General features: G+C 45.9%; 1 protein-coding gene across 1 annotated transcript in view; it reads left to right on the forward strand.

Moving 5' to 3' along the window:
- The window catches only part of SATB2 (SATB homeobox 2), a 114,624-nt gene that overhangs the window by 81,357 nt on the left and 20,722 nt on the right, over positions 1-12,545 (forward strand). Inside the window, exon 8 of the mRNA XM_009284677.2 lies at positions 9,153-9,350. Within this exon, the coding sequence (XP_009282952.1) occupies positions 9,153-9,350 (198 nt within the window). The remainder of the gene's footprint in view (positions 1-9,152; positions 9,351-12,545) is intronic.

Here is a 12,545-nt window from a genome sequence, read left to right on the forward strand (position 1 = left end):
CCACAGCCCACCTGTGTGCCTGCCCCCTGGCCTGGCTTGGTGTGCCTGTGCTGTCCCTCCACTGGCTGCGGTGCCCTGTGGCCAGGAGGAGTGCCAAAAGCAAGGACACAGTTGCTTGTGCAGGGGAGAGCCACTGGCATGGTGGGATGGTCGGTGTGTCACCTTAGGTCTAAAAACTAGCATGGGGCTTTCCCAGTGCTTTGTGCAGGCCAGTTGTGCCAGTCGTGGGCATTTGTGGTGAAGATGCTGCTGATTTCAGCAGCTGAGTTACATGGTGGGAAGTGCTCATTGAAAACTGCCCATGTTTGCAGAAGAGAGAGTTTGAAAGAGGGGAAAAAAGAGCTAGTCTGAGGGTTTGCTTGGACTCTCCGCCAAGGTTCGTTCACTTGCTGTTCTCCACAGGCCTGGCTTGCATTGCATTGGCTTCCTCTATTATTCCCTCACCCCAGACTACTGAGAGGCTTCCAGTTTGCTAACAAGGCATGTGTTATGTTGGGCACTGCTGTTCTGTCAACAGCAATCCACGGTGCTGTGAGATCTTCACAGTTTTAGCAGCCAGTGAATCTCCGACAGGGCTGTTTTGACATTTTATACACAGGGCTGTATGTCATGTACCCGAGAGAGCATCCAGAGCCAATGGAGGCCTCATTTCATCTTCTGTCTTCGTACAGGAAGAGTGGTACCCACTGAGAGCAGTTATTGCAAGCGGCATCATCCAGCGGTGGAGTTAATTGACCTCTAATTTAACAAGTAGCCATCTTTATTCTTAAGTCATGGCAGAGTCTCAGTTCAGCAACTAAAGGGAAGGGCAGCTGCTAGAAACAAAGGTTACAAATCACAGAGCTCACAAGTCAACATAAATGCAAGGAACAGGGCCTCACAGAGGTACCAAGGTAGTATGGTGAGACTTCTTTAAGGGAATCCACCTTCATAAAGATCTCAAGTCATTCATTTTAGACATTGACTTATCCATCGCTTACTTACCTTAATATGCATTTTATTCCTTGCAATTTATATCTAGACATTTTTACTCTTGTTGTGAAGTGCTGTGCATCCCTTTGTATTTTTGAAGGCAGCAGGAGCTGAGGGGCTCAGTGCCCTCCAAACACAGCCTCCAAAGCTGTCATCCGATTTTAGTTGCCAGCTGCTAGTGATGTACCATGCTTCTCTGGGGATGCCGCCTGCTAGTCCCCTTTGTCCTTTAAATGGCTAAACCTGGGACCTGTATTATCACGTTGGGAGTGTTTCTGAGTGTGGCCGGAACACCAGGATTTGGTTTCCAATCTGTGCTTTGGGCTCTCCTGGTTATATTTGATTCACAAGGAGATGGGTTTCCGGTGTGCCATTTCAGAGAGGTTCAGGTGGCCTGTGTGTCTCCAGAGCTGGGCAGTGGGACACGTAGAGACTTTGACCTTGGGTTGCTTCAGGTTTGGACTGTCGGCTTCTACCAGTTATCCAGTTCTGCAGCTGCTCTACAGTACGACTTCAGAAAAACCATTTCCCCTGTGACCATGTGCCAGTGCTTCTGTAATACTGTGCAGCAGCATCGCCCCTCTGACCTCTGCTAGTGAGAGTCCTAGCAGAGGCTGTGCTGTGCTTAGCAGACTTTTTTTTAGTCTGTGAGAAATGAGTTTAGGAATATAGTTCTGTTCATAATGAACAGTCACTATCAAAATAAATAGTGGGCATAGCTGGCTGGAGCCCTTGTTGACAGTCAGAGGTAGGGCAAAGTTTGTACGAACATGGAGACCGAACTTCGCACAGTTCTCCCAGGGCAAGAGACTCTCCTTAATCAGGCTGGGGTGGCGTGGGGAAGCGGGGCACGTGCTGCTGGGGATCTGCCCCGGGCAGGGCAAATGGAAGGGTTCGACCTTCACCAGTCCAGTGAAAACAAAAAGTAAACCCTTGAAACTGAAATTCTTCCTCAAGGGACTGGAATTTGTTTCAGCTGCACCACAGTAAAGCAAGAGAGACCCCATGGAGCAACATTTGAAAAAAACGTTAAGCTGGCAAAGCTCAGTCTCTGCTTCATATCTTTGCCCTGTTTAAAAATGAACAAACAAAACATAAACTTGACGGGGGAGGTGGGGGGGTGGAGGCTGGGGGCAGAAAAGCCCTTCAGTTGAGGCCCTTCAGGTTAAGAGAAACCCAGGGCTATGGATGGAAATCACTACGACAGTTCCTCACCTTTCCTCTGACTTTTCCTTTTCATGTTGAGATCTCTGCCTCATTGCCAGGATTGTCTGGGAGCCTGTTCTCTGGCCAAGGGGGGTGTTAGCCCCACAGTAGGAGCCCATGCTAGATGGGTCTCAGCACCATGGCCACCTGCCCATGCCCTCACCTCCTGCCCGTGCTCCGAGAAGAAAATAGAGGTACTGCGAGAGGGATGAGCAGCGTCACTCTGGGGCAGGGTTAGCTCTAGAAACCCCTTATTTTGTCCTTCCCTCTCTTTCCTTCCCAACTTATGTTCCCTCGTATACGTTCAATATGATGGGATGCCTTCTCTCCCCCTTTTAGCTTATAATAGGTATTTTGTGTGCCCTTAAACTAATTAGCTTCCAGTGGTGATGAACAACAGCTAGAAAAAACAGCTGGTGGTGAAGATGCGTAGCATATATAGTGTATGCATACAGGGCACTTCGTACTGCTGTAGCATCTCGGTGCCTTTATGATGTTGCGAATCACTACAGCTGGGGCATATCTGTTGTGCTGATATTTTGATGTTCTTGTTACATATGGAGGAAATACAGAAAGACATTTCTCTCCTTGACTGAACTTAAAATTTCTTTGAAGTACCTTTGGACATTAGCTTCTTTTTTACAAACTTCTATATGCAGTCACAGTGTGACCCCCATCCAGGACAGCATCTGCAGCGGTGTGTTAGCCTCTCAGCAGCTGAGCGAAGCAGGGACAGTTGTGGAGTTGGGGCTTTGCTCAGGAAGTCCTTGGCAGACCTGGGAGCTGATGGCAGGCTGCTTGCCCTAACCACAAGCCCACACTTCCTCTCCAGTGTGGGGAGAAGCTAGTTTGAACTTGGCACTCTGGAAGTATCCTCAGTGCACAGCATCCTTCCCTCTGAGGCCAAGAGCTGTAAGCAGGCTTGGTGTTCCCATGAATCTAAGATATGTCAGGGCTCATGTACCTCATTCCTTTTTTTGTATTTTTTCGTGTTTTATAAGGCTAGTGAGAAACTGGCCCTCATGAAAGTGCTTTGCATTTTGCCTTAAATTTTTTGGGGAGAAAAAGTACCGAGCGTTTCAGAAAATCCAGTCTATTGAGTGATTAACCTTGAACTGTATCAAAATGCTCCAAGTAAAGCTTCTCAGGTTCAGTCCCCCTCCCCCGGCCCTCATCAAGAATTCATTGAAGCCATGACAGAACTCTCCATTACAGTTAGTCTTTTATCCATTTCAGCTTTCTTGATTAGGTTATCTTGAATCATTAGGGGGTTTATTTATTTTAATAGACACTTATTGGATTCATGGAAAGAGAGTTTGGCGACTAAGGAACAAGAGCTGAATATTATCTGGCTCATTTCGCACTGCAGAGAGTCCCAAACTGAGCGGAGGGAAGAGAGGCTGAGGAAGTTTGTCCAGAGGACTCCTGTGATCCTGTGTAGAAAGGGAGCTTTCTCTGTGGAACGCAGCATTTCTTTCCTAATCTTTCAAGACTTGCGTCGATCATTGCTGCTGCTTTTTTTTCCTTTTGTCACATATGTTGACATTTTCTGCACTGATGATGTGGGTGAGGAAATGGCCTTTTACATTTATTTTTGAGATTTATTCCTGAATCACTCTTACTAAAAACTCTTCATTTGCCTACTCATGCTTTCACTGGAGACCTTAGAAAATGTCAGCACAGAAAACTAGCTGTATTATTAGTATTATTATTAATTTCAGTGTAACTGCAGGGAAGCACAAGGTCAGTTTAACTGCAGTTTTAGCCAGGCTCGAAGTGCCTCGTGGTCCAGCCTGAGCAGACAGCCTGCCTGTGACTAAGTCACCACGGACACCCAACTGCCACCTCCTGTGATGGCTTTCAGTAGAGATGCTGCTCGAAGTGTAAGCATAACTGAGCCTGAACTCTTCCCACATGCAGCCTTGTCCTTTAATCAGAAATTTGGTCCTTGGCTGACTGCAAGTCAGCAGATCTGTAGGAAGCAGTTTTTTGGGGTCAGGATATTTGTGCATACCTTTGTTGAGCACTGGAAAACCTGACCATATTGTAGTGTGGTACCTCTGGCTGCTGGAGCTGCCTCCCCTGCTCCAGGGTAAGTCTAGCAAAAGTGAAAGGGTCGAGCTGCTAAGAAGGGCTCAGGGATAAGTGACAGAGAATATGGCTCGCGATTGCTGCACCAGCTAACTGTCCCTCAAGGGAGTTTGAGTGTGCCAAGGCTTTGGTGTAGTAAGCACGCTGTTTCTTTAACAGCATAAAAGCACAATGGGAATGGCTGGCTTCCTGCAGATTTTTGTTGTTGTTTGCTTAGCTATGTGGAAATGTATTTGATTAGGAGACAGAGAGAGAGGTTAAAAATAGGACATTAATATGATATTATTTGTTTTATCAAATAAAATGCTTAGAAAATGTTTATCTTGTCTCATGAGAACAACAAAAATAGAGGCCAGCACTTCTCTGCAGCTCTCTTTAATGAGCTAAATTGGGCTGCATTCTCAATGCCTCTAGAAGTTTTGGGGTGAAATGAAGGAAGTTCTGAGCAGAATTCCTTGCAACCACAAGCACTGGGTGTGCCTGACTGTAGAGCCAAAAGCATCCTTTAATTGTGCTGTTTTTCCTCCTCTTATTTTTAATGGAAGACATTCCCATTTAAGAACCTTAGAAGCTGACATTAAGGGCCAGATTCTGCCACCCATATTGACACTGGCGCATATCAAACTGCCCCGGTAACTCTGTGGCAGTCAAGGGGGCTGTTTGTGCAGTGGAGCGAGACTTGCGATGGGCAGAGGAGGAAGGATCAGAAGCACAGCGTATCATGGATCTGAGGAAGGATGTGTTAGTTATTAGATTTTCAGAATACGTTCACAGAAGTTGGATTTACTTGTAATGCAGTGAGCTCAGATGTTGTGGATGAGTGGGGGAAAAGGTGGTGAGATAGCGTCTCCTTCTTCACTTTTCCTTCTTCATGCCGATAAATGTAGCTATAGATGAAAATTCACTGTGAATGGCTGTAGTTCCAAGAATGTCTGCATGTTAGCATTTCCTAAATGAAATAATTCTCCTGGAAAGCTCTGTGTAACATACACAGACTCAAAGAAATAAATAAAAGAAAATAAAAAAAACTGCAACCAAAAAACCCTAAGTTGAGATTTTTAACAGAAAAAGGAGATTTGCATATTAATAATTCATGAGTTCTCATTGAACATGCACGAAGAAACGGTGCTATTCAATAGAGAATACTGTCATCTGTCACTGTTTTATTTGACATTTACACTTCTTTTTTTTTTTTGCCTGGTACTGCAAAACTTTCTTGGATGGCGTGCTAAGATTATTTAAATAAATAATTTAAAAAATCCAATGCAGACTTTTCATCTGTGCATGGGGAAGGCGGTTACTTGCAATCATAAAGAATGTGTGAGTAAACTGCAGCTCTGTGTTTTCTCACGTATTAGCCGAAGCTATCGCCTAATAAGCAGCCCCATAGATGGATAGATAGGGTCTTGAATGGATGGGCGAGAGAATGAACGCTTGAATAAATAAAGGGAAGGATAGGAAAAGAGCAATGAAAGGACAGATTTGATGCAGATAAGTGTACACATGCACACAGTGGGTACGCATGTGTGTGTGGGGGGGTGAGCGAATGATGGCTGTTGTGAAGAAAGCTGCCACAAATACATTGCCGTTGCCGATGCAAAAATAAATATTTATAAATGGCGTTGGGGGAGATCCAGTCCAGCACAATGTGAGAGAAGACAGGGCATTTAGCACAATAACGGTTCAGAGTTAGGCGCACCTTGCAATTTCTTGCTAATATTAGGCTCTTTCTGCTCTGTAGGTTAGTTATTATTTATAAAAATCACAGAACCAGCTGATACATTCATAAGCTAATTATTGTAGCAGCTGGGTACACATGGTGCAATATGTCTGAGGCTGTGAAGTATCACAGATTTCTTGGGGCCTGCTGTGGTGGGGGGTGTGCTGTTGAAGGCTAGATCCCTTAATCTGATCAGCCAAGCAAATACTTTGTGGGGAAACTGGATTAATATCTCTCTAAATACCACGGATGTGCTTCACCTTCAGAACCAGGCTCCTTTAAACGTGCCATTAGCTTATCTCCTTTGGGGAATGGAGAAGTTCTCAGGTGTCCTCAGGATGGCGGGGTCTTTGCCTGGTGCCTCCCTTTGCCAGAAATTAATTTGGTTTGCTCATGTCTGCACACATGGTCACACTGCAGTCTAATCTTTTCCCTAATAGCTCCAAGGTCAGGACCTCGCATGTTGCCAGGCAAATTGAGCGCTATCCTTCTTAAAGACTAATGGCAGCGAGTGCCTAGTCCATAATGAGGCCTGTAGTGTTGCTCTAAGTGATTGTAATGAGTGCTGATTATAACGGGACAGATAAATCAAAATGCAGCAGTTGCTGTCGGGCTAGCCGATCCAACTTCAGGAAGGGGAGGTGGCCCTGCCGAGCCATCCCCGGGCTTTGCCGGAGTCGGGCACAGCGCAGCGCCTCGCAGCCCTCGGGAGAGCCTCAGGAGTCGTCCTCCCCCGGGCCTGCCCCGCGTGGGGTCCGGCTCCACCAGGTGCAGGGTTTTGCGTGTATTTACTGTTAAACGATTGGTCTTCGTGCTGCAGCATCCCTAAGGAGATGTTAAACATACCTGCTTGAAACATTTGAAAGAGTTCAGTTGGAGACTTATTCAGATCACCAAAACCAGGGAGAAACGGGAGCTTATTTTTTCCACAGATGGTTTATTTTCCATTTCAAAAATTATTTCCTTTGTATGGAGGAACCCCTGAGAAAACACAGTGGAGCTGGGAGATTTTCTTCCTGTCTTTTCTCTAAAAGAGAGAAAGTTTTGGGGGATTTCTGAGCGGAGGAAAGGGAAAGAGGAGAACTGAGGGCAAGGGATGTGGCCAAACCACATTAAAATGCAGACATCACCTGGCTGAGAGATTACCCAAATACCAGTCAAAATACTTTGAAAATATAGTACAGGGTTTTTTTTTCCTAAGTAAATGATGAGATATCTTGTTTTCATCCTTGCCCCCCCCCCAACCCAAAATGCAGACATCACCTGGCTGAGAGATTACCCAAATACCAGTCAAAATACTTTGAAAATATAGTACAGGGTTTTTTTTTCCTAAGTAAATGATGAGATATCTTGTTTTCATCCTTGCCCCCCCCCAACCCTCCTAGTTTATTGCAAGAAAAGATCAGGTCTGCACAAATGTGGCCTCTCACTTGTAAAAACAAGGCAGTGTTGTGTTACAGATTAGTTTATAAATCCCTGGTGGCTTCACAGTTCAGTGCCTACAGCTGCTGCAGATGGGCCTGGGTTTTTGTCTCTTCGCTGTGCTGCAGCCGGCAGTTGAAGGAGAAAATGGAATGATCAGGTTATTAACATGTAGGCCGTGAGGAAGAGGCTGCACAATGAGAACAGCTGGTGTTGCTGTCTTGGCTGATGCAGCGGAGATAATCAAATCTTGCCTTTTTGGGGGGGGTGAAGGCAGAAGACACAGTGGAAAGTAAGACAAACAACGGCTTACGATATTATATACGGGGTTTAGAGTGCACGATAGAAGTTGTCAATGGCTTACAAGTTGTTACACAAAAAAGCAATACCAAAAAACCCCCACATGGGCCGGTAATGAACCTGGCTGATCAGTTTGCTCTAGTTGCTGTTTGGAAAAATACAGTTTTGGCTACTTCTCGTACCGAACATTTTTAACATTGATCAAGCTATCTTTTAGGTATTGCAAGGTGCCTGTCAAAATGGTGTCAAAATGCTGAGTTGTAGCTCAAAAATGATGGGTTATAAAGCTACTAGGTAAAATATTTTGACAGGAGTCAGTAAGGGCGTTGACAGCATCCTCAGCATTATCTTCTCATATTCTGTCATTTGCATTGCGTCTCCTTGCGCGCAGGCGGGGCCGGCTGCTGGCAGGCAGGATGGGGCTGGCTGTCCCCTCCCCGGGCAGGTGCAGCAACAGCCACCATCCCTTGTTAACCTGCTGAGGATGCCAGGTCCACCGCCACACATGCTCAACACGCGCTTGTGCGTCCTCACCTTAACAGCTGTTGCCATTGTGCTCTCTGGTTGGCTTTGTGTTTTAGAGTGGTTTCCTCTTCCTGAAGCACTGGTGCTTTCCCCTCCAGGGGTCTGAGCTCTCAGCTCCTGTGGAGAGGTCCTACAGGACTTCATACAGTGGTAACTTTTTGAAGGCATTTCAAACTAGCTTTAAAACAATATAGCAGGAATAAAATCTACTATTATTATGATCTGTAGTTGGGTTTAGAACAACCTCCTCCACCTAGTATCTTGATCTGTCTAGTAACTTCTGCAGGACCCTGTTTGCTGCTTTCATGCTAAATATTAGAGGATTCCCTTTCTGTGAAGTTACATCTTCTAAGTGACCATTTGATTATTTAAAGCTGTCAAATGTTAGTGGGGTTCAGAGCTGGGGGAGTCAATAAAACATAGTGACAGCAGATCAGAGGTCTTTACTTGATAGTTTCTTCTTCTAAACATTTTCAGTAGTGGTTGAATTTCTGGTCCTGCAGCTGCAACCCTTAGCATGAGGGTTGTTAGCAAGTCTCAGGGGTTATGTCTCCTTTTCTCTTGCTTGGATGGAGAAATAAAGGGGCTCTGAAGTGGAAGTGGAGGTGCACCTTTATTTCAACTCTGGTTTTCTACAGGAAAAATATTTATATCCGAGCATTTTAAAAATGCTCGGGGGCAAGACGCTGTGCTTCCTGGTTCCTGTTAAGCACTGCTGGTTGTGTCTGTTTCTCCAACTTGCAGGAAATATATCAAGGATTTGTCGAGACCAAAAGGCAGCTGAGGGTAGGGGGTGTTCTGTGTGAGATGAGACCAGCGAAACTTGCAGCACAGAGCTTTAAGTCTAGCTGACGTTCCACTCACATCTGGTTCCTCGGTGCTCAGTGAATTACCTGTGCTGACCCTACCGTTGCAGGGCTGGCTGTGTGAGCTGCTTCGCTGGAAAGAAAACCCAAGTCCGGAAAACCGCACCCTTTGGGAGAACCTCTGCACCATTCGCCGCTTCCTGAACCTTCCCCAGCATGAGAGGGATGTGATCTATGAGGAAGAGTCCAGACATCACCACAGTGAGCGTATGCAGCATGTTGTCCAGCTCACTCCTGAGCCTGTGCAGGTCAGAGCGCTAACTTCCTTCTCAGGGTGTCTGTGGGGGGGAACAGCTGTCAGAGGTAGAGAGAAGCAACTGGTTCCAGCTTCCTTCTGCTTTGCAGGTTGAGACACACCAGTTTTCATCTGTCTGTAGGGCCACATGCAAGCCACAGCTCTCGGGTTCAGAGCTCACTGTGTGTATGTTGCAGCATGTGTGTGAGTGTGTGCAGGTTTGTGTTGGTGGTTGAAGAGAAGGGATGTGACAATCCGTGCCACCGATAACAGCAAGGTCAGTAGTAGTGATACTACGGAGCTCCCTTGGCGTCAGTAGTTGTGTTGTGACTGAAACACAATTTAGCTGTCTAAAGCTGCCGACATTTAGAGGAGTACAAACGTGTTCCACAGCAACAGCAAGAAGTGTGCAGTTATTTAGGAAGCAGAACAGGAGTGGGGACTTGGTCACTCGCTCCTTCTCACAGAACCTGAGCACCCCTGATACCCACTCTCAAATGGTGGCCAACGGGCAACTGCAGCCATACATTTGCTTTTGTTCGAAGGAGCCAGATAACACTTCAGGAGAAGTAGGAGGGTAGGAGAGGAAGTTTGTCCATGCATGGGTAACACAGGGGTTTTGAAGAGTGTAACATGGAGAAGTCTTTTTATATTCAGTGAAACTTTTAAAAGTACTTCTAAAATGACCATGGTGAGTATTTTGCGAGGAACAGGCCTTCATTTCACAGCCTCCTCAGGATTGTTTTGCTCCTCTCTACAACCTTTGTGACTAGTATGAATTTTTGGTTTGTGCACCTTTGTTCTATCCTTGTCTCAGGTCTTAATAGTATGAGAAATAGATAGATACAAATATGCGTAGGGAAAATGAAGTGGAAATACTACAAGATTTTTCATCTTTGCAGTTCCAGCTTATGTGTATTCCTAATAACTAGTGATGCACGTCACAAACCCAAACATCTGCTGATGGTCAAGAGAGGCTCAGGAGGTGTTTTTTCAATCTAAAAAGCTGAGGTGATGCCTTCCACAGCAGACCAACCTTGTAGATTGCCACTGGCGCTTGGTGCCATTCACCTGATCCCATTGTGTGACCGCTCTCAGAGAGTCGTCTGTACTGCGTTTCTCTCTGATAATCTCACAGTTCCTCCTCCCACTTTTGCTCTCCCCTTTGTCATTTGATGGCGGCTTGCACTGCTTTGCTACTCTTGGTGTGAACCTTGACATTCAGCCTCTATTCTTTGTCGCTGCTCTTGTTCTGTACTGCTAGCACTGCTGCCAACTATTTAGTCACCTTTTTCCAAAGGCAGGAGGTTTTTCTGTCTTGTAGTCCTGCCCGTTCTGAAACATGTCGGTCTCACCTAGATTAATTATTGCCTAGTTCAGTCTCCTTTGTCTCTTCTGCTACCAACTTCCTTGCTTTCCATGCTGTCTTTGCCTGGAAGAAAAAATACATTTCCTGAGGTTTGGATTCTCAGAACTATAAAGTAGGGGAAGTGCTCTAAGTAATTAACGTTGCAAGTTTTGTCTTCCGTGTTCCCAAAAGTTTGTGGGATCTTGGAGGCAAGGAGCTACAAAAGGGTAAAAGGCTGAGCTAACATGTGGGAAGATGACTAGACCTGTGTAGATTTGAACGTATTAACCCAGTTCTGGTGCCCACAGAAAGTAGGAATATCCTCTAAGGGACAGTTTGAAGAAGAAGTTTCCCTGAGCTCTTGTTTGGTGACCTTGAGGATTAGCCTACTTTCCAAAGCCTTCTGCACATCACTTTTCTGCGTCGTGCAGATTGGCTCTTGTGAGTGACACGTTACACTGCATTGGAATGTGATGCATTTGTATTTGTCAGCAAGTTACAAAGCCATGGATTAATTATTTATTACAGTCAAAATATGAAAAATGAAGAAAAATAAGTGGAACCAGCTGGCAACTACATACAGCAAAACTCTGGAGACCCTGGTATACAGTTGATACAGTAGGCTTGTGTTTTGGGGGTGCTGCATTTTAAAGCTATGTTTGCCCATCCAAAAACCCCAGTAGGTTTCTGAGTGGCACGCAACCAGTGCAAGACACAGAAGGCTTGCTGTCCACCTGCTCCCTACTGTCAAAAGATACCCTGTACCAAACAATTTTTGGGTAGTTTTCAGTCTCTGGGACTTGAATTGTTTCAAGCAGCAAGGTTTGTTTTATGACTTTGCTTCGAGGGTCACTATTAGGTAATTAGCCATGAAGAATCAATGACAGCAGCCAGAGATGTAAAGCTGAGGTCCTCACACTTGCAGTCATTGGAGATTTTTTGACACTTTACATAAGGGTAGGGGTCTTGGGCCCCGCTCCTGGCTGAACTCCAGGCCAAGTAATTACATTCTGCCTATCTGAAATTCCCTCCGTAGTGTCAAGTGGGAAAGCAGTTCTCATTTCCTTCTCAAAGCGGTGGCGGGTGCAGAATGTCTGCCACGATGCCTGGCTGCATTTTAGCAGGGGGTGGAAACATCCAAGAGCTGCAGTCACCAACCTACTTTGCTTTGCAGGCTTTGCTAGTGAAAAGTGCACTGTAAGTCAAGCCCTTACCTGCAGCCTTGATGTCAAGATGACAATCCTTTGAAGAAGATACAAGTAGCAGCGCTGTGACTAACAGCAGGTGCAGTACTGTAACACCAAAGCAGGCAGGAGGCTCTTAGTTCTGCTTTCTCTCGCCGCCCACCCCATCTTTCTCTCTGCTCTGATGGATTTGATGTGTGTACGGTAACTTGTGTCTGATGCTTGAGCCTCCTGCTCCTCCAGCTGTGAGACTGGGAGAGTCTGAAAACAGGCTGCCCCATGCTGCTGCCAGAGCTCTCTGCCACCATGATCGAGCCCTCTCTGGGCTGGGGATGCCCCTCCATCATACTGAAGGATTTGGAAGAAACTTCTGGCTGTCATCACAAGAGGCACAACCAGGCAAAAGATAATGGATGGATAAAATTCAGCCTTTCCCCCATACGGCTTCTTGGAAATGGCAAAGATTTCATTGTGACGGGTTTTGTGTAGTTCACCGGCCGATTACAGGGTTGGGCACACCTTCAGTGAGGGAATCACCCCAAGGCTGGGTTTGGTTTCTGTCCTGTAACAGCAGGGTGTGCGCAGTGGGGCAGTTGTTGTAGTGCTATAGAAGGTCAGCTGGACAGAATTTGGCTCTTGATGTTTAAGGGATTGTTGTTTCTTTTGTGGCAGGTTC

The sequence above is a fragment of the Aptenodytes forsteri genome, unplaced genomic scaffold, assembly GCF_000699145.1.
Source record: "Aptenodytes forsteri isolate BGI_AS27 unplaced genomic scaffold, ASM69914v1 Scaffold183, whole genome shotgun sequence".
NCBI lineage: Eukaryota > Metazoa > Chordata > Aves > Sphenisciformes > Spheniscidae > Aptenodytes > Aptenodytes forsteri.